General features: G+C 52.3%; 1 protein-coding gene across 1 annotated transcript in view; it reads right to left on the bottom strand.

Moving 5' to 3' along the window:
• Positions 1 to 246: 246 nt before the first annotated feature.
• TFCP2L1 (transcription factor CP2 like 1) overlaps positions 247 to 22,438 on the bottom strand; it is a 62,127-nt gene continuing 39,935 nt past the window's right edge. Inside the window, exons 7-15 of the mRNA XM_032145705.2 lie at positions 18,624 to 18,734; positions 15,526 to 15,617; positions 13,802 to 13,850; positions 13,623 to 13,716; positions 11,197 to 11,287; positions 10,069 to 10,172; positions 7,804 to 7,946; positions 1,849 to 1,900; positions 247 to 669 (exon numbers count right to left, since the gene is read on the bottom strand). Coding sequence (XP_032001596.1) covers positions 623 to 669; positions 1,849 to 1,900; positions 7,804 to 7,946; positions 10,069 to 10,172; positions 11,197 to 11,287; positions 13,623 to 13,716; positions 13,802 to 13,850; positions 15,526 to 15,617; positions 18,624 to 18,734 — 783 coding nt within the window. The 3' untranslated portion in view covers positions 247 to 622. The remainder of the gene's footprint in view (positions 670 to 1,848; positions 1,901 to 7,803; positions 7,947 to 10,068; positions 10,173 to 11,196; positions 11,288 to 13,622; positions 13,717 to 13,801; positions 13,851 to 15,525; positions 15,618 to 18,623; positions 18,735 to 22,438) is intronic.

Consider the following 22,438-nt stretch of genomic DNA (forward strand, 5'->3'; position numbering starts at 1 on the left):
TAGAAACAACGTAGAGAAGAAAGAGGTAGAAGGCACAGAATAGCCCCACTCCCATCAATTCATCCAAGAACAGGAAAGGCGGATGCTCACCAGGGTCACTGAGAAGGGAAGCAAACCTGAAACAGGAGAATGAGGGCAAACTGCTCCCATCAAGTCAGCAGTGCTGGCCATGCAGCCAACTCCCAGAGGAGGAGGTAAAGGTACCAGCTTCCAGGGTGAAGCAGAGCTTTCTCTGGAGGCAGGAGAGTGGTCAGAAGGGACCAATACAGGCGGCACCAAGATACCCAATCAGCTTGCAACTAAGGGATGAGGGGTTTCAGAGCAGACGTCTCCACTGTTTGCCCTTTTAGAACGTCGGGGTTGGATCAATGGAAAAGAACAAGGAACCATTCAAAATCTGGAGGCCAAGAGGAAGGGAGAAGGGAGCCACTGGCTTTCTGTACACCGTACTTGGTGTCCACAGGCTTCTGCTGGTTGGTGCTCTGTAGCTTTCACAGACTGGGCAGGGTCCCTCCTGGCCTCAGCTTGTCTGGTGAGGCCACAGCTTACAGTGGGGCAATTTCTACATCCATGGGGATCCACAGGGCTGGGAGCTGGAGGCAGGTACAAGGCCCACTGCTGCTCAGAGTCCACATTTCAGGATGATGTGGTAGCCGTCATTGCTCTCGGCTGCAAGAGAGAAACACTGGGTGTATTTCACAGGAAAAAAGGTGCAGTGCCACAGTATTGGGGAGTCCCAAAGGGCATGCTGTTAGGGTATCAGCAAAGACCACCAAAATAGGGCTGCATATAGCAAAGCTGGCTGGCAGAAGCAGGGATCTCACATGCCCTGACATCTGCCTCGTTCAGTGTCTTTTTGACAATAGGTCTTTCTACAATAGCCCTAGGCCCAAGGATGAAAACCCATGTTCCAAGGAGGATTTGGACAACTGTGGTTCTCAGGGGTATTATGGCCCCCAAGCCCCTAAAGACACTTGGTGGCGGCTGGGCGCGGTGGCTCACGCCTGTAATCCCAGCACTTTGGGAGGCCAAGGCGGGCAGATCACGAGGTCAGGAGATCAAGACCATCCTGGCTAACATGGTGAAACCCCGTCTCTACTAAAAAAATAAAAATAAATTAGCCAGGCGTGGTGGCGGGCAACTGTAGTCCCAGCTACTCAGGAGGCTGAGGCAGGAGAATGGCATGAACCCGGGAGGCGGAGCTTGCAGTGAGCTGAGATCGCACCACTGCACTCCAGCCTGGGTGACAGAGTGAGACTCTGTCTCAAAAAAAAAAAAAGACGATCGGTGGCTAGATCCACGGGACAAGGTGGGAAGTGGCCTCATCATGGTCCAGGGTCTATGAGTCGGTCAGAGGGCTTTTGTTCTGACATATCCTATACATGCACCCCAGCCCTTAGGAAGGCCACAGCAGGTCTTTCTCTACCTTTTATGAATAAATACATGTTCCTGGCCCACAGGCTCTTCCTCGGCAGAGCACAGGCACATTGTCAGGTGGGCCCCCCCGTCCCCGATCCCGACCCATGCTGCCTGCAGACTCCGTGGCTGTATTCCAGGCTTGATCTTCCTGGAGGACCCCAGGAAACCCACAACGCATCTCGCTTCTACTCAACGCTGAGTTCGTAGAAAACAAGTTGCCTGGCCCAGGATTTCCCTTTCAGAAGTGACCCTGGGGGCCAATCTCACTAGTTCTGCCGTTTCTAGGGCTAGCTTTCACAGAGAGTTTGTGCTTTCTTTTTCTCAAAGGCTTTTCCCAGGTCAGCACTCTCTGGAAGGGCCCATCAGGCAGGCAGGCCCCACGCTCTCACCTGCCCCCACAACTACCTTAGGGGGAGGGGGAGGCTTCACCTTTAATTGTGCTGAGGACAAAACAGGATTCATCTTGGAAATTCTGCACCATCTGAGAGACAAAAGAGAGAACATGTTCCTTCAACCATGAGTTCATCATTTGGGAAGCCTCAGTGGCAGAGCCTAGCCACGCGCAGCTGCAGAAACACCACTGCCACGGTGCCTACACACACAGGAACACGGTAAACACCACTGCCACGGTGCCTACACACACAGGAATGCAGTAAACACCATTGCCATGGCACCTACACACACAGGAACGCGGTAAACACCACTGCCACGGTGCCTACACACACAGGAACGCGGTAAACACCACTGCCACGGTGCCTACGAATGCAGCAGGAACATGGTTCTGCTACAACATTCACTGAAAAATAAGGACACAGAATCAAGGTGTGACATGATTGCAATTTAAGTAACGGAAACCTGAACATAACCCCAACCATCTAGTATGAACATGAAGGATGGAAAGAGGCCCAAACGGGAATCAAGATGTTACCATTTAATACTGGACCACCGATTTATGTTTGTTTGCACTATTTTTGCTTTTTCCTAGTTACTGATTCTTCCAGTCTCTATAACGGACACATTATAGGAATGTGTATGTGACTAATGGCAACAGATAAAAACAACTAAATAAAATGTTTTTAAAAATAGAAACCTTGGTACTTAGTAGGATCTGCCCATCAGCGTCCTACAAAGACAAAATATAAAGGAGGGTTCCACTACCTGTGTCTATAAATGTGGCAGGAAACTAACGACTCTGCTCAGCAGCCTCCTCTCTGGCGTTCTAATTTTGATGAACTACCCAGTGACCTTGAACAAGCCAACCTTTTTAACTTCCTGTCTCCATGGCCCTATCTGTAAAATGGGGCTGATTTAATGATAAAAATATAACCAGAATGTAGAGCAACAGGAACAGGTGTCCACTACTGATGGGGATGTAAATCTTTCTAACACTGTTCATGGGACTCAGTAAGAATGACCATGCATTTCCAACAAGGAAATTTTCCTACATTCTCCTACAAGTCACGAGCCCTGGACAAACTCCTGCATCACAAAGACGGGCATGAGGCTGGTTAGCGCAGCACCGTCTGCAGTAACACAAAACTCCTACCAGCCCTGTCAATCAACAGCAGAAGCATGAACCAGATGTGATGGAATCATGCTCCTCAGCAGTGCCAATGAGCGCCAGCTGTATACTTCAACATGCATGACCTTCCAAACAAAATGTGAAATGAAAGAAATCACAGAAGAATACTCTATGATTTTACTCATAGAAAGTTTTTAAATAGCAAAATTAAACAATATATTGAGGAAGAACAAGGGAATGCTTAACAGAAAATTCATACTAGCCAGTTGGCTGTTATGATATAAGTCCACAAAGGAGCTTCTCATATAACATTCTGGTAACCTGAGTGCAGGTACATGGGTACTTCAATGGTTCTTTAACTGTACCAGTAAGTCTTACAAATTCTTTCCGTATTTATACTGCATTTCACAATTTACATTTAAAGAATATTTTTAAAATATATAAATAGGCTGGGCGCGGTGGCTCACACCTGTAATCTCAGGACTTTGGGAGGCTGAGGCAGGTGGATCACCTGAGGTCAGGAGTTCCAGACCAACCTGGCCAACATGGTGAAACCCCAACTCTACTAAAAATACAAAATTAGCTGGGCACGGTGGCAGGTGCCTGTAATCCCAGCTACTCAGAAGGCTAAGGCAAGAGAATCACTTGAACGCAGGAGGTGGAGGTTGCAGTGAGCTGAAATCACATCACTGCACTTCAGCCTGGGCAACAGAGTGAGACTGTCTCCAAATAAAATAAAATAAAATATATAAACATACAATACACACACACACACACACACACACACACACACACACACACACACACTAGCTAACACAATAGCAAAACCCCTTTTCAAATTGAAAAAATGCCATCCACATTTTATGGCCCGCTCTGGATTACTACCTCGAATCTTGCAAATCCATCCACCTGTCGCCCCCCGCCCCTCCCACAGGGCCTAATGATGCGTGAAGTACATTTATTCTATTCTGCTGGCCTGCTCCATCTAGCACTCTTGGCAGCCCAGCCACTTGGGCATGCGAAGCCCTACGCAGAGCCCACATGGGCTTAATCAGTAACTCTCTTGTTTAATGAAGTGCCCTTGCACCCCAGGGGCCGGCTCCGCGGCTGGCCAGGCTGCCTCTAGCACTCTGGGCAATTAAGAACCAAAGGTTTCCAATAGATTCGGGGTTAAGAGGCAAGGAGACTTGGGGGAATGAGAATCGCCTACTTAGGCGAGGTGGCATTTGGGTTCTGCTCTCTGCTTCACTTGCTTCACTGCCTACTCTTGAGCACACAGGACAAGCTGAGGAAGGAACTGCCTTCAGGGACCCGTGAAATTGCAAGCGTTCCCCACATTTTTCGCTTTTGTCTTCACAAAAGGAAATGTATTTTGAAATGCAAAGTGACAAGCCTTCGGTGACACTACAGCTGTCCACTGCTCACAGCACGTCCACCTTCCTGGCTATTCTAAAGTCAGCTCTCAGGTTAGGAACCTCAGGCTTCATTTTCCTCCTCTGTAAAATAGGAGTTAAAAAAAAATAGCTAGGCCGAGCGCAGTGGCTCACACCTGTAATCCCAGCACCTTGGGAGGCCAAGGCAGGTGAATTGCTTGAGCCCAGGAGTTCAAGACCAGCCTGGGCAACATGGTGAAATGTTATCTCTACAAAAAATTAAAAAAAAAAAATTAGCCAGGCATGGTGGAACATGCCTGTGGTCCCAGCTACTCAGAAGGCTGAGGTAGGAGGATCCCCTGAGCCCAGGAGGTCGAGGCTGCAATAAGTCTAGCTGTGACTGGGCCACTGCACTCCAGCCTGGGTTACAGAGTGAAACTGTGTCTCAATCCCGTTGTAAGACTAGAAAAAAAAAAAGCTCAATTAGATTTGGATGTAATAATATAAACGTAATTCTTAACTGGTGAACTGGTGACAAAAATAGCAAGTTGCAGATAAATGTACGGCTGTATGTTTGCTGCATGTTTTAATTTTTTTTTTTTTTTTGAGATGGAGTCTCGCTCTGTTGCCCAGGCTGGAGTGCAGTGGCACAATCTCGGCTCACTGAAACCTCTGCCTCCAGGGTTCAAGCGATTCTCCTGGCTCAGCCTCCCGAGTAGCTGAGATTACAGGCACCCACCATGCCTGACTAATTTTTGTGTTTTTAGTAGAGACAGGGTTTCGTCATGTTGGCCAGGCGGGTCTCGAACTCCTAACCTCAGGTGATCCGCCGGCCTCAGCCTCCCAAAGTGCTAGGATTACAGATGTGAGCCACCGTGCCCGGCCTGCATGTTTTAAAAACCCACACCTACATACACTAGGGCACACACAGAGACAAGAGCACAAAAAATTGCCTTGCAGAATCACATCAAACTTAACAGAAACTATTCCAGGAGGAAAGAATGGGGCAGGTAAGGGTTTTTCACATTTACCTTCTGCTGTTCTATGTTGCTTAACTTCTTATACTAATTACAAATTACTTTTTAATGTAAAAGACAGGGAAAATCCACCTTGCTGGCCTCCAGGACTGAGAGGGAAGTGTTCGTGAACATTCAAGGACTCTGGCAGTTTAATGACAAGTGGGAAGAGGATTATTACTAGTAATGTCAACCTGTGAAATATACAAACCCGGAAAAGCCTGACATTTTTATACATCCCCAAAACTGAAAAGATTTCTCCACCACTAGCTTCCCCAAATAATAAGTGCCCCGCAGAACCATGGTCAATGACACCACCCACCACTTGTTTAGTGTCTCCTGGCACCTGCTACTGTTCTCCCACCTTATCTGTACTACAGTCCGTTTGACAGGTATATGCATCCCTGTTTTGCAGATGTGGAAACTGTGGCACAGAGAGGTTCAGTAAATTTCCCCCAAAGTCATTCAGCAACTAAGAGGTAGTTTCGGGTGGGGACACCAGTCCAATTCCAAAGCCTGCATTTTCTCTACGTTTCCCAGCCACTGTTTCTGTATTCAGTGTCACCAGGTCAGGAACACTCTTGGCAGCATCACCAGCAAAGGCAAGGACCAGGGATGGGAAGAAACGAATTGGAGTCTTAATCCACAAATACTGGCCTTGTGTCCTACCACTCCTTCGCTGGTCCAGCTCAGGTGGGGCTCTATAATCCTCTATACAGAGGTCTTCAGAATTCCCAGAAGTGCTTGGGGTCTGCTGGGGGCTGAACTGGGGGCACACGATCCCATCCCACTCCCACCAGCACAGTCCTATGTTTTTGTTTGTTTGTTTTGTTTTGTTTTTGAGATGGAGTTTCGCTTTTGTTGCCGAGGCTGGAGTGCAATGGCACAATCTCAGCTCACCGCAACCTCCACCTCCCAGGTTTAAGCGATTCTCCTGCCTCAGCCTCCCGAGTAGCTGGGATTACAGGCATGCACCACCACGTCCGGCTAATCTTGTATTTTCAGTAGAGACGGGGTTTCTCCATGTTGGCCAGGCTGTCTCAAACTCCCGACCTCAGGTGATCCACCCACCTTGGCTTCCCAAAGTGCTGGGATTACAGGTGTGAGCCACCGTGCCCAGCCACAGCTCTATGTTTGAAGGCTTTACTTCAGCAGGTGTGGGGGCTCATGCCTGTAATCCCAGCACTTTGGAAGGCCAAGGTGGGTGGATCACTTGAGCCCAGGAGTTTGAGACCAGCCTGGGCAACATGGCAAAACTCTGTCTCTACAAAAAATTAGGCAGGCGTGGTGGTGAGTGCCTGTAGTCCCAGCTATTTAGGAGCCTGAGGTGGGAGGATGGCCTGAGCCTGGGAGGTGGAGGTTGCAGTAAGCTGAGATCACACCAGCCTGAGTGATAGAGCAAGACCTTGTCTCACAACAACAACAACAACAACAACAAAAGGCTGGGCATGATGGCTCACACCTGTAATCTCAGCACTTTGGGAGGCTGAGGGAGGAGGATCGCTTGAGCTCAAGAGTTCAAGACCAGCCTGGGCAATGCAGCGAGACCCTGTCTCAATGTTTTTTAATACAAAAATTTTTAAATAAATAAATAAAGGCTTCACTTCAGGAGGGGCTGGGTGCCTTGCAGGCTCAGAGCTTGGGCCCTGCAGCTCCAGTCCCTGGGTTCCCACCATAGCTCCACCCCTTACCCGCTGTTCAACCTGGGGCAGCTACTCAGCCTCTGTGCCTCAGTCCCGCATCTGTGAAATGGGATAATAATAACACCCACATCATATAGAGGCAGGCAGGATTAAATAAGTCGCTATGCATACACTTAAAACAAGTACACACTCCTGTTATTAGGTGGAAGGGGTCCAGGATAGAACAAACTTAAACGCCTCTGTTCTACATCATGCAAAGAATGCCTCACCCTTTGGCAGGCATATTCAACACCCCCTTCTTAGCCATGAACGGGGTCAGATCCCTGGAGACCACAGTACCTGAGCCCTCTGCCAGTAGCTGCTTGTGCTCTGCACTGCCCTGTGCCACCCGGGAAGGCTGTGGCACCTTCACCACTTGGCAGAGGCCTCTGCTCTCCTCTCCCACAAGCCACAGCCTCGCCAACACCTGCCCCGGAGTCCATTTCACCTCTCCCTGGGGCCTGTCACCCACCCTGGGGGAACGCCCCTCTCCTGACCTCCACAGCCCTGACTATAAGCACCTTGGGCCAGAGTGGAGTCTGTCCTCCTGGCTCCCACAGGGCACCCGGCCCAGGAGGGGTAAGGAGTGCCTACTTGGCATGGCAGCCATTCAGACCCAGACGGGGCCTCAGCACTCTCCATCACAGCCCCGGACAGTCACAGCTGCAGGTGGCGTGCAGATGAACCTGTCTGTCACTCTCAAACCCAAGTGTGTTTCTGGGGCAGGGGTTCTGACGCTCCTCCCGTGGCCCAGAGGCCATTGTCGGGGCAGGCCGGGCAGCAGCCCTTACCTCGTTGCTCACCACCACATGGATGCCCGTGGGGCCCTGCCGGTAGACTCGGTGGATGTGCTGGGGGGAGATGCTGTACAGGTTGGCGATCTTCTCAATCAGCTCCAAGGTGGTCAGCTCTTCCAGGAAGATGGCGTGGTACACTGGAGGAAGGAGGAGCAAGTGCTGCTTTCCAAGTGGCCATTCCGTCAGCGTGAGCCTGCCTACGCCCTCCCACCCGCCCTGAGAAAGCAGTAAGTCCTTTGTCAAAATGCCATGCCCAGGGCAACAGGGCAGGACCACACTGCCACTCTTTTTTTTTGTTTTGTTTTGTTTTGCGATGGAGTCTCGCTCCGTCGCCCAAGCTGGAGTGCAGTGGCGTGATCTCAGCTCACTGCAACCTCCGTCTCCTGGGTTCCAGTGATTCTCCTGCCTCAGTCTCCCCAGTAGCTGGGATTACAGGTGTGTACCACCACACCTGGCTAATTTTTGTATTTTTAGTAGAAATGGGGTTTCACCATGTTGGCCAGGCTGGTCTCAAACTCCTGACCTCAGGTGATCTGCTCGCCTCAGCCTCCCAAAGTGCTGGGATTACAGGGATGAGCCACCGCACCCAGCCAGGCTGCCACTCTTGATTCCTCTCGGTCTCTCTTGGGGTGCTTATGTGAAATGCAGAGAACCCTAGACCCATCCCTGGCCCAGTGACACCCAGCTGGGCTGAAGGGAATATCAGGCAATTCTGACATGCAGCCAGATGTGAACCCACTTCAGAAGGAAGGAACAAATTCTGTCCCTTTTCAGCTCTTTTTGCTGTTTAAAGGGTTCTTGGATAGCTGGAGGGCAATGAGTGAAAGTTAAAAGGAACTATTACTTGACAACAGAAAGGAGAAGGCCTGGTCTTTCCCCTCCCTGCAACACAAACCATACTCAGCCTCAATACAGTAACCCTAAGGAGAGAAGGGGGCACCAGGAGGGCACCATGCTGTCAGCAAGTGGGAAGAAAACAGTGACACTGACACAGACACGGCCTGCACCAGCCAGGCAGGAGCAAATGCCACCGGCAACCCAGGGTGGGTTACTCAACTTCAAGGGACCTGAAGTTCCTCGAAAGCAAATGCAATTGGATTAAATTCAAGACTCCCAAGCCTTTCCCTTGCCTGAGAAACCCTTGGCTCAATAAACCTCATCAGAGGCCCAATATTTTAAAAGCACACACAGGTGGGTGTGGCAGCTCATGCCTATAATCCCAGCACTCTGGGTGGCCAAGGCAGGGAGATCTCTGGAGCCCAGGAGTTTGAGACCAGCCTGGGCAACAGAATGAGACTCCATCTCTATAAAAACATACAAGAATTAGCCAGGTGTGGGGGTGTGCACTTTTCTTTTTTTTTTCCTGAGACAGAGTCTCACTTTGTCACCCAGGCTGGAGTGTAGTGGGATGATCTCGGCTCACTGCAGCCTCCGCCTCCTGGGTTCAAATGATTCTCCTGCCTCAGCTGGGATTACAAGCGCGACCACGCCTGGCTAATTTTTGCATTTTTTTTAGTAGAGATGGGTTTCACCATGTTGGCCAGGCTGGTCTCAAACTCCTGACCTCAAGTGATCTGCCTGCCTCGGCCTCCCAAAGTGCTGGGATTACAGGCATAAGCCACGGCGCCCGGCCTACTTTTTCAATATTTAGAGATTGGGTCTTGGTATGTTGCCCAGGCTGGCCTTGAACTCCTGGGCACAAGCAATCCTCCCACCTCCCCAGGTGCTGGAATTATAGGTGTGAACCACCACACCCAGCCATAATTTTGTTCCTAAAACAAACCAAGCTGCCAGAAAAAAGAAGTAGCAGGATCCCAGGCTGACGCCTTTCACCATGGCCACTGGGAGTGCTCGGTGGGAGCAGGAAGGCTGACAGCCACACCTCTGAGGTCCTCGAGAGCCTCCTCTCATCAGGAGCTGCATGGGGAGCAGTTTGAGGAAACAAAAAGCTCCAGGGTGGGCATTCCTGGCTCCAATCCTGACTGCCACTCACTGGAAGCAAGATCTGGGACAATCCCAACACCTTCCCAAGCCTCGGGGTGTGCACTGAGGCAGCACCCACACTGCGGGGCTGCCACAAGGTCAGACCATGCGCCATGCAAGGAGCACGCACTAGGCTGCCCTTTCCACGTGTGGGCATGTGGGATCCCAGGACTGTCCTGTACATTCACTGGAAGTGAACAGAGGCCAGACTGCGGGCTTGGAAGCCAGGCTGCAGGACCCAATGTGTGGGTCCCAGCTCTGCTCCCCACAACTCACCACACAGGTTGCTGTCTCCACTGCCGTCCCGCTTCTGCTGCAGGGGCACTCGATTCTGCTCCAGCTCCTGACAGACATAAATGGTCATCTTTGGCCTCACATTCCTGGCAGGAGAAGAGAAAATAAATAATAGGTATGGCGGACCAGGCACAGTTGTTTCAGAATATTCCAGGATGGAAACAACAGTGGGCAGAACTCGGGGAGGAAGAAAGACAGCGGTGGTGACGTGGAGTGCCTGTCATGGGGTGGTGGATGACACTCCCAGGTCCCGCAGCCTGCCAAGGGGCGCTCTGCCCCAGACCACGAAGCTCAACATACAAGACATTTTCAGACAACAATTAGAGCAAGCACTGTCTGTGGCTTGCTGTGTACCAGGTATTGTTCTCAGAATGTGCGTAACTCATTTCATCCTCATACAACTTGCGAGGGAGCTAGGACCATCGCTCTCATTCCACAGTTGAGGAAACTGAGGCTCACAGGGCAAAGGGCTATCCCTTCACTGCACAGCACCTAAGAGGCAGATCTGGGACTCAAACCCAGGCTCTCACTCTAAAACCATGCTGTCCATGTGTAGCTATTAAAACTTAAATCCACTAAAGTTAAATAAAAATTTCATCCATCACATCAGCCTCGGTCCAAGTGCTCCACAGCCACATGTGGCCAGCACGGCTGCAGCTGTCTCTGCCGTGGCAGGAAGGTGTGCAGGACGGTGCTGCTCTGGAGTCTGCACTGAAACTGCTGCATGATACCATCTGACTGACCCCAGTTCACAGTTCCCCTCAGGGAGGGAGCAGCTCCGAGCCCAGGACCACACAAGCATCTGAGAATATGGGCAAGTGGCTCAGAGGCCGAGATCCAGAGGCCAAGGCTCTCGTCCAACCAAGAAGAGGGAGGGGCCTCCAGGCAGGGTCTGCGGCAGCCGGCCACATCTCCCACTGCACTGTCTCACTCCCCTGCTGTGGCCCGTGCCCCTCTTGCCACATTTCCTCCCACACTTGACTCCACACTGCAGGAGTCCTGCCCCCCGAGCCAGACCACCCGCCATCCAAGAGGCTGAAGTAGGGGTTTCCCACCACATGCCACGGGACATGAGCCTCTGGCTGGCTTCACAGAGAAACCAACACCTACCGGCCTTTGATGGCATTGAAGAGCCGGATCCCATCTGCGGGACCACAGATCTGGACCAAATCATCTCGGGACATCTTCAGCAAGTCAGCACCTAAGCAGAAAAACGGGGATGCCTGTTACATGGAACACAGAGAAAGGGCTCTGTCCCCAAGCACCTGCAGACCCCATAGCGTTGGGGGTAGGGGGTGGGGAAGAGCCAGCTGCACCATCTCACAGAGAGAAAATGGCAAAACACTCAACAACATCAGAAGATCGCAGCCCAGGAATTGCCAGTGCTCACAACAGTGAGTACAACAAAGCCAACAGGTCCCCACTGCCTCACTGCCTGCCCTGCTTTCTTTTTTTTTTTTTTTTTTTTTTTTTTTTTTTTTTTTGTAAGAGATGAGGTCTCACTATATTGCCTAGCCTGGCTGGTCTTGAACTCCTGGGCTCAAGCAATCCACCCACCTCAGCCTCTCAAAGTACTGGGATTACAGACATGAGTCACTGCGTCTGGCCTCTTCTCTTTTTTTTGACATATAATCTGTATGCATAGATGTCATCGGCACAGGGCACTGGCCACGTGTGCATCTGTCTGTATATGGAAGTACATAGCTTGCTGGATGCTGACAATCTGAATACACCCTAGGACCCAGCACTCAGAGCAAGCAGTGAAACATTACCAGCCTCCTGTAGGCCCCTTGTACCAGCCACCACCCCTACTCCCACCCAGGGGAGCCACTATCCTGACTTGCTACAGTGCAGACACGTTTTGCATGTTCTCTGAAGTTCCTGTACATGGAATTGAACGGCAGGCACTCTTCCCGGTCTGGCTTCCCTCCCCTCAAGTCATGTTTCACGGTGCATTTGTGTGGAATGTAGTCATAGTGTTCATGCCCATTATTACCTATTATCATTGTGTGACTACACCACAATTCACATACCCACTTTATGTGGATGGGTGCTGGGGGGGGTTCAGGTCTGGGCTGTTATGAATAGGCTCTCTGAACGTTCTCATACATGTCTTTGTTCATTCCACAGGTGCGTGTCTGCCGGGTCTAGTCCCGGAGAGGGCGGCGGGTCACAGGGTGTGTTTGGCTCTGGCAGATACTCCCAGCAGTTTCCCAGAGTGCTGCATCCATGTATGGTCCCACCAGCAGCATGTGAGGATGGGCCCACAGTTAAAGGAACATAGGAAGGTGACTGTCTCATGGGGACAGAAGTGAGCACAGCGTGAGGGCTGCCCCTTCCTCAAAGCCCAAGGGGTCCCTGAGAGCCTGGTCCCACACACTCTCCAAGGTACTAGTATATCAGCCTCAGGTGAAAGCCTGCCCAAGGCCACAATTCCCACCCCTCTCCTCTCACCACAATAAGATACAGTTTTAGGCACAATTCTATAGACACAATGGCTTCCTTTCCACTGGGAGTAAAAGCCGAAGTCCTTCCACTGTTCTTCCAGGGCCCCTATCCTGTCCGTGTCCCTCGGTGCCTCTCTGACCTCTCCTCCCCGGGCCACTCCACTCCACTCCACCTGGGTCTCCTGCTCTGTGACCACACAAGGCAGGTGCCCACATGGTGGCTGACTACCCTACTTAAGACACAGCCAGCACTCCTCCCCCTCCTCCACCCAGTCCAGCGCAGGGTCCTCTCTGAACCCCCATTCCAATCACACAGGTCACACTGCACCGAAATGAGCGGTTTACGCATCTGTACCGACTTACAGCTACAAGCTCCCAAGAACAAGGTCACTGTCTTTCTCCCCACCCCAGGGACCCTCCCCCAACAGGCTCTCAGCAATGCCAAGCTGAGGATGCGCGGGCGCCGTTTCTCTTCCACTGCCATAGATGTCCGTGGAATCCGCTCCTCTAGTTGTGGCCAAGCCTTTACTCTGTCACTGTGAATGAACTCTACTTGGTGACAAGGCTCACTGCTCAGTTCACCTTTGCACCCCACAATACCTAGCTTGGGACTTCTGTCTGAGGGCCCATCAGGAAGGGCTCTGACACTTTTTAAAGAAGGAAGAGCCCCCTTTCTGTCTCACCTGTGGCCTCACCTCCAGCTCCCAGGTCGTGGCTCTGGAGCCAATGTGAGGAGCAGTATTTGGGTAGGAAAAGCATAAGGGGCCCTGTATCACTCTCCCGGGCTAAGAGGACTCTTCCTGGGCAGACCAGAGCCCACCATCCCCACAGGTGAGGAGATCTTGACCAAGTCACCCAGATGGTCCCCCTAAAGTTGCACTTGCTAGGGACCTTCTGGGGGCAGTATCTCTTACGTCCAGCACTTGGCCCAGGGTTGGGGCGCGTGAGCGAGTGAACCCACACTGCCCAGGGTCTCCCAGCCGAAATGACAGCGCTGCCTGTGTCGAGAGCAAGTCCTGGAAGGTGGCCAGCCTTGCTAAGTGTTTCCAAGATGCTCATGGGCTTTAAACACAATTCAGAGATGCTCACCTGAGAAGCTGGCAAAAAGCCGGCAGAACTGCGAGAACCTGTTGCGGTGGAGCCACTGCTGGGCATCCTGGATGGAAGCTGATGGGAGCAGGTGCTGTGGGCAGAGGGGAGAGGCCTTGAGATGGTGGCTCAGGGCCCACGAGGGACCGCCAGCCGGAAAGCCCTGCTCAGACACTTACGTCATTGCCCACGGGCAGGGCCTCCACCGGGTGGGTCGGAGAGGCGTTGCTGCAAAGGAAAAGGAACCAGTGATGAGGACGGAGGGGGCTCCCAGGGCCATGGCCAAGGTCCCCGCACCCAGCCTGGCACTTTTACTTCCTGTCAGGTGCAGGATTTGTTCTAAGTGAAATGAGTCCTCAAGAATTTCCTGAGTCACAGAAACACAGCAGGAGCCAACGTCCAATCCCTCAAAATCCCTAACTGAGCCTTCGGCGTAGACAGGAAGTTCTGATAGGCTACACTGCCCCAGTCAATGACACTCCTCTACCCCAAGTCATCGGCCGCACATTCCAGGCCCCTGTTGGCTGACCCCTGCTGGTCTTGAACTTGGAGATTCAAGCCCCAGCCCCAGGGAAGGGCACGCTGACAAAGGGCACCCAGAGCCTCGGCACCTGGAAGGCTACTGCCAAACCCTTTGCCAGGTGGTGAGAGGAGAGGGCATAGGAATCCCACAGGGAGTTATTTTGCAGTGAACAAGCACCCGCGGCTTGACATCCATCCATGAGGAAAAGCACTGTTCTGTCTTCTCCCAAGAGGCGGTGCATAAGCTTCCTTGGGGGCCAGATTGGGGAGGAGGCACAGACCTGAGCGCTCTCCAGGTGGACGGCGGTGAAGGCTGCACAACAGTGTGAATGTACTTAATGCCACCAGACTGCACACTTAAAAATGGTAAATTTTGTGTTATGTATATTTCTCCACAATGGGAAAAACAGACCCTCGCAGGGCTGATCCCCAGACCGGTCATCAGTGAAGACAGCTGCCACTTCTCACCAAGTGTCTACAGGGTGCAAGCATCGTACGCTCATTCCTCCCGACCCTGTGTAGAATTCTTACCCTCCTTTTGTAGTAGAGAAACTGAGGCTCAGAGAGGTTAAGGGAGTTACCCCCAAAAAGGTACAGATTGAAGACTAGGTCTGCCTGAATCTAAACATAACACCGTTTCTGTGTCTACCCCACTTCCCCGGGGACTCCTTGGTAAAATCAAGTTCACAGACAATCTAGCTTTCTTATTAGAAAAGTTGTCTGCCAAGCATGGGCTCTGACGAACCTGCAAGCAGAAAACAGGCAGCCTCCCACCCGGCACTCTCCTGCCTCCACCCCTGCTGCCAGCACAGGGCATGCAGAGCCATCACGGTGACCCACGGCCCCGTGCCGTGCAGCCCACGACACTCAGGAAACTGACTGTCCCGTCACAGTGTCCTCAGGGTCCATGTGGCCTGTGTGTCTGCAGAGCTGTGTGGGACAGCAATGAAGCCAGCTTCTGTGTTGTAAGGCCTGAAACCCAAGGCAGAGAGGACCCTATACGGACCCTCTCACCCCCACACTCAGTGACCATGCTGGACAAAGAACCAGGAAAGGTCCCCCAGACAGCTGCTCCCGAAGGAGGGCCATTCTGCCCCAGAGGGCACCAGAGGCTGTCTCGGGTGGCTGACCTCATGCACCCCCAAGCCAGCCCTGGTTTCACCAGGTAAGTTCTGGGCCGCTACCCCACCCGACAACGTTTACAGGGGTGTTTCTGAGCACTAAAAGTTGTGTAAATGCTGAAGACAGCTGTGACTGCAACATGAGTTAGCTACCCTGAAACCCAAACAGAAAGGAGAGGAGACCCAGAAAGGAAAACTAAGAAAGGAAAGTACACCTGTCTTCATTCCAGGGAACCCAAAGAAAGAAAGGTGGGACGTACCCTTCGCCGAGGCCAAAGCTGTTTGGAGAGCCATTGTAGCTTGGGGACGGGGCGCTGTTCACCTGGTAGGCCACGTCGGGCCACGGAGAGCACTGCAGGAGAGAGCACAGGGCCGAGCTGGGATCTGGAGAGGTGCTGAGCTATGCTCCCCAAGTCCTCCCAAGCAGGCGTGCACTGACACCAATGCATGAGACCCCGACCTGTGAAACGCAGCCTGTGTTTACCCAGTGCCCACAACAAGCCACGGCAAGGCAGATTATGAGGGCCACATGAAGGAAACCAGCAGAAATGTTCAATAAGTCACCCCTGGAGCAAGTGAAGCACGCAAGGGGTCTCTCTGGGCTTCCTAGCAGTAAAACCAGAGGGGAAACATCACAGTCATGTGATTCTTGGGTCCACGAGAGAGAAAAAACAAAACCAGCCAGCTGCTGAGAAACAGCTTTTCCTGGGAGAGACAAATTCGTGTAAAATGTCTGTTATAGGGAGTGCTGGACCACAGGCAACTTCCAAACAAAAAAATAAGCGTAAGAGTCAGTATTAAAACCTGTGCTATCTGAAAAAAGAACCTGCTGACAGGGGCGGAGGCTGTTGCACAATCACCAAAAGCAGCTCCTCTCAGTGAAATTCGATGGTGTTCATTCCATTTCAGGCATTCTGCTAGGGGCTACGGGAGATCCACAAACATGAAAGATGTGATCCTTGCCCTCAAAAACATTCTACTATGGAAGCCAAAAACAAATGCATGTGGAGTCTCCCAAAGGAAGCAAGGATTTACAGGTTTTGCCTGCTGGAGAAAGTCCATCCAGCTGAAAAAGTTCATCTCTTCCTTTCCCTGCAATGATGCCTCTTCAGAGAGGGCCAATTTGAAGCATTCCTGAAGATTTACTATCACCCACCAAACTATAGTGTTGGTAAATATTTAAGTGTTGTGACTGTGGGCTCGAATTCGTTGGTGCTAAATCCTACAGCCCAAGGAGGAAAGCTGAACAGCTGATAGAAGAGGCAGCCAGGGTGGGCTTTCAACTATGCTGCACTGTGGCAAAGACTTGGACAGACCTGGCATGTGGCTCACCAGGACCTCTCTTCCCAGGGGCAGTCAGCAGAGGAGCAGAGAGGCTGAGGCTCAGGTAGGGAGAGAATGGTATCAGGAGGTGGGGAACACTCTGGGCAGTGGCACCAGCACAGGCATGAACCACGTACAGGAAGAAACTGGTCTGGCCTCTAATCCATAAATGCAGTGCTTGCATCCTGCCACTCCTTTGTGGGCCGTCGGGGAGGCAGGTGACTGACCTTCAGTCAGATAAAATGCCAGTGCACGTCTGTCTGACCACAAAATTAGCTTTTACACTGTCTTCTTGCAAATACCCTTCTGCATGTCCACACACATACATACATACAGCTGCTCATCAGCCAAGACCAGGCCACCATTCTCTTAGACGCTCCAAGCCTCACCCCTAACAGCCTTAATCCCACCATGGGCCAGGCGCGGTGGCTCACGCTTGTAATCCTAGCACTTTGGGAGGCTGAGGCGGGCGGATCACAAGGTCAGGAGATCAAGACCACGGTGAAACCCTGTCTCTACTAAAAATACAAAAAATTAGCCAGGCGTGGTGGCAGGCGCCTGTAGTCCCAGCTACTCGGAGAGGCTGAGGCAGGAGAATGGCGTGAACCCAGGAGGCGGAGCTTGCAGTGAGCCGAGATCGCGCCACTGCACTCCAGCCTGGGTGACAGAGCGAGACTCTGTCTCAAAAAAAAAAAAAAAAAAAATATCCCACCATGGCCGGCAGGGGCCTTACCACATGGAGGGCTGGGGGGCCTTCTGAGGAAGTCCAATTATTCAATGAACAAATACCACCACCAATTAGTTAGCCTGACTGCAGAACACAGTGGGAAAGAGTTGCACAAAAATTCCCAGTAAAAAAGGAGGCACTAGCTGCAACTCGTAAAGGGAACAGGAGGTTAGGTACAGTGGCTCACGCCTGTAATCTCAGCACTTTGGGAGGCTGAGGCGGGCAGATCACTTAAGGTCAGGAGTTCAAGACCAGCCTGGCCAACATGGTGAAACCCCGTCCCTACTAAAAACACAAAAAAATTTGCTGGGCGTGGTGGCACATGCCTGTAATCCCAGGTACTGGGGGAGGCTGAGGCAGGAGAATCACTCGAACCCAGGAGATGAAGGTTGCAGTGAGCTGAGACTGCACCACCGCACTCCAGCCTAGGCAACAGAGCGAGACTCAGTCTCAAAAAACAAACAAAAAAAAAAGGGGAAGAGGAAGAGCGAGCTCCTCAGGAGTTCCCATGGACATATGGAGGGTTGGAGCAGGCTGGCATTGCTATCAGCGTTAACAGAAAATGCAACCAGACAGCAAAATAACAAGTGCTGACACCCTCCAACCCCAGAGATCCCACTGAGAATGGAAACCTGCCGACTGCTTCCCATGTGCAGACCTTCACACGCACAGTTATTCACTGCACCACTGTCTGAGACTCCAAGAGCCCAGAAACAACCCCGCATCCACCAACAGGCCATCACACACGATGCCACGCAGCTGGGTAAGGAACTACAAAGCTGTAGGGATCAGGCACTAAGATAAGCTAATAATGGAAAAAAGCAAGGTGTGTCTGTGTACATTGTTGGTGTATAAATGCAGGCATCGGGCAAACATGTGTCCACACTGGCTTCACCTGCAGACAAAGTCAGGCCAGATACACAAGGTTTCTGCCCTGGAGGGGAGAAATCATGAGGCTGGGATGGCACTGGGAGGGATATTTTCTGTTGTACAGTCTCTTGTACCTTTTGAATTTAAAACCATGTGAATACGTTACCTGCTCAAAAAAAAAAAACAAAAGTAACCTAATCTGGGAAAGCACAAATGCATTCAAAGGGAGCAGAGCTGGAAGTTATTTCTGAAATACCTCCCGGGCCACTGGATCTTATCAGATGAACACGAGCTCCAGACACTGGAACCAACCACAGCGGAATAAGCACTCTCAGAAGTAGTCACCAGAGATGGGCGATTTTCCAAGAATCTAAACCAGCAGCCCTGCTCCTGGTGGAAGGCCCTTGGAGGCTCTGACCCCACACCCAGCCGGCTCACCTCTGTGAGGATGGTGGTTTCATAGGACGGCTGGTATTTCTCCTTCTCTTGGGCGGTTCTTTTCTCCATCTTCTCCCGGTCAGTCTTCTGTTTCCGATCGGCTCCCTTTGGCTTCGAGCACAGAGTACAGAGTCCAATTAGCCCAAAACCGACAAAGGCAGCAGCCCCCAAGCCCTCTCCTGCTTCCCACCTCACCCAGGGCCCCAGGGCACAGGAAGGAACTCAGGGGCAGGACAGCACCTATCTCCCCTCCCCTTGCGCCTGAATGCTTCCCCACCTGAGGAACTCGGAACCGGCCACGGGTCCTGCACTCTGCTGCTCAAGGGGAAAAGACTGTTTCCCATGGCCACTCACTTATGAAAAGGAAGCCTGGGGACCCACAAGGAATCCCAGTGCATTCCTTGGGTTACCCAGGGAGAGCAGAGGAAAGCGGAAGAAGTATAGGCTGCTGGTCTGGATTTAGTCTGTGCTTGCAACCTGAGAAATCCTGGCCATAAGCTGAAGGCCTCCTTACCCCCAACTCTCAGGACTCCCACTGAGCCCCAGCTTATACTCTGTCTGCAGGTGAACGTCTCCATCCATAGAGAGAGCCTGACAATCGTGGGTGCTTTGCAAACCGGGGCAACTTTCAAAGGGTGTGCAGGCCTCACGGCTATTATTATTCCCTTCATTTACAGAGTGGGAAACTGAGGCTCAAGGGGTTCATCAGGATGGGAGAGGATCCAAGTGAGAGTGGCCAGGTGTGCTGCATCGCAGGCTGGCCCCGCAGGTACCACCATGGGGGGCCTTCTCAACCTTGCTGTGTAGTCTCCTGAGCATGTGCATCTTATGAGCTCATGCCTACTTGGCGAAGTCAGATGTAAAGACTCCACGCAGCGCTAGAACCGAGCAGTTTTACTACCCACACAGCAGGCTACATGTGGTGGGCAGGTAATGAAAACAGTAGTTCAAGCTCAACAGCACCTTGAGGGATTTTCATTCCAGGGGGCACCTTTCTCAGGCTACGGCTTTTGGCTCCCAGATCAAGGGTTTTTAGGGAGCATCTCTTACAGCAGTGGTCCTCAACCTCCGGGCCACAGACCGGTACCGGTCCCATGGCCTGTTAGGAACTGGGCCCCACAAGAGAAGGTGAGCAGCAGGCGAGTGAGCGAAGCTTCATCTTCATCTTACTGTGAAGTAAATACTTCACAGTATTTACAGCTGCTCCCCACTGCTCACATTACCGCCTGAGCTCTGCCTCCCGTGTCAGACCAGTGGTGGCATTAGATCCTCATAAGAGGGCAAAACCTTTTGTGAACTGCACATGCAAGGGATCCAGGCTGCGTGCTCCTTATGAGAATCTGATGCCTGATGATGGGTCACTGTCCCCCCTCACCCCTATATGAGACCATCTAGTTGCAAGAAAACAAGCTCAGGGCTCCCCTTGATTCTGCATTATGAGTTGTATAATTATTTCATTATATATTACAATATAATAGTAACAGAAATAAAGTGCACAACAAATGTAATGCACTTGAATCATCCCAAAACCATCCCCCTCTCTTCCGTGAAAAAATGATCTTCCACAAAACCAGTCCCTGGTGCCAAAAAGGTTGGGGCCCCGCTGCCTTGGAGTGATGCCTGCCCTGGATGAAGCAGGGTGGCAGAGGTCACACAGGGATGTGAGCAACAGATCCAGCGCCCTGGGTGAGAGTGCAGCGTGTGGCAGCCATATCCCCATGACCTGGCCTCGCTGCTCCACCTCCAGCCCCTGTCTCTCAGGAGACTCCTCCTCCCTGCACAGATATAGGCAAGGCAGGGTTACAGCCAGAGCATGGCTGAGCCTGCATGCGGGGCACGCACTGGGCCTTGATGAGGCCTGCAGGGAGCTGGCTGCTCAGATAGGAGCCCTGCCTTTCCCGTCAGAGACCCTGACACCCCACACAGAGTCCCAGGGAGCAGCTCCAACAAGCCAGGCTTCCCAGTAACTGGGGTGACCGGCGGAGGGAGGGGTGACAGGCAACTTGGCTCAGCTCAGCCTGGCTTGTGCACGTCAGCTGCATCTGTTCTGTGAGTGGGGGCAGGCAGGTGGGAAGACGCACCTCAGGCATTCTGAAGAGCCAGTTTTGAGTGACTAGGGGCTCCTGCCACCCCTACTCCCTGCAGGAAATGCCAAGGTCTTCCTCGGGGCACTGAGACCAGGCAGCTTCCAGCCCAACTCCCCAAGCAACGCCTGGCATGGGTTGAGGAGCCTGGTAGACAGAGCCCCCACTCCTAAGCTTCTGACCCAAGGTGTAGAAGGGGCACACAGGGCACCCCATGGGAGTGGAGATGCCTACCTCATTTCTCTCCTACTGCCCAGCACAGCATCTCCCCCAGGGCACACACCTTGAGAGCAGCAGAACTAACCTGTCATCCCTGGTGAGGGTGTGAACCACTACCTGACGGGGGCCAAGGCTGGCAGAGCAGAGACATGGTCTGTACATGAGGGGAGGTGGTGGCCAGAGCAACAGTGAACCGCAGGCTAGGCAAAGACCACAGCACCAGCCATGCGGGTGTCCAGGACCGTCAGATCCCAGAGCAGGCAGAAATACCACAGGGCTGCCACGCCCACTGCTTGGTGGATGTGGTCAGCAGAACAATGGTTCCCAAAGATGGCTGTTTGCTAATCCCCAGAACCTGTGAATATGTCACCTAACATGGCAAACGGGGAACGGAGGTTTCAGATGGAATTAAGATTGCTACACAACTGATGCTATAGGAAGACTATCCGGGATTAACCGCTTGGCCCCATGTAATCACAGTGTCCTTACAAAAGGAAGAGGGAGGTAGACGAGGAGGGTGGGCCCGCCATGTGAGAACGACTCAGCCTGTTCTTGCTGGCTTTGAACCTAGAAATGGCTTTAGAAGCTGGAATAGGTAAGAACCCCGCCCAGAGCCTCAGGAAAGGAACACAGGCCCGCTGACACCTTTAGCCCAGTGAGGACCATTCCAGAATTCTGACTGCCAGCACTGGAAGATAATAAATGCATAGAGTTTTAAGTCATAAAATTTGTGGCCATTTGTGACAGCAGCAATAGGAAGCAAGCAGAGTGGGGGAGCACAGCTCCCCTTGGAGGCCATTGCTCTGCCAGTAAAGACAAACACACATCCCTCCCGCCACTTCTCCCTCCCACTTGGGGCCCACATCACTGACTAACCAAGGCAGCCCAAACCACGGAGCTGGGCCAGGGCCTCAGAACCCTGTGCCCACAACTCTCAGGCAGCCCGGCTGTGTGGTCTCCTGAGTGCAGACTCCATCAGCTCATCCTCGGCTTCCTCTACTGCAGCTGTGATGGTGCGTCCCCAGAACACTGCCCAGTGCTCACTGTGGGCCAGGCTCTGTGAGAAATGGCACCATCCCTGTCTCCCAGGGTTGCCACCAGGTTTATGGTTCTACCTGTGGGCATTTATTCCCACATCCCTTCCAAGCATGGGTCTTCCACAGGCCCGTGCCTTCTGTCTGTGGGAAGATCAGCACACACCCAGCTTTCTAAAGGGCCCTGTCTAAAGCAACTCCCTCTTGGTCTCCAGCCCCAGAAGACAGAACTTTCTCAGCAGGCTCCAAATTCACTTGAATGTGAAACAAGAGGAAGATGGAATGAGCACCAGGACTGGTTACTCAAGGCAATTCCTGCCCAGGAGGTGGGTCCACTCCTTCTCTTCAGACACCTGCTAGAGCGGCCCCGGCAGACAGGGCCTACAGGGGCTGGGGACTGTGGGGCTGGGGCCTGCTTGGACATGGATTGCCCTCAGGCCTTGAGAATGATGCAAGCTCATGCAACCCTCCACATCTC

The sequence above is a fragment of the Hylobates moloch genome, unplaced genomic scaffold, assembly GCF_009828535.3.
Source record: "Hylobates moloch isolate HMO894 unplaced genomic scaffold, HMol_V3 SCAFFOLD_24, whole genome shotgun sequence".
NCBI lineage: Eukaryota > Metazoa > Chordata > Mammalia > Primates > Hylobatidae > Hylobates > Hylobates moloch.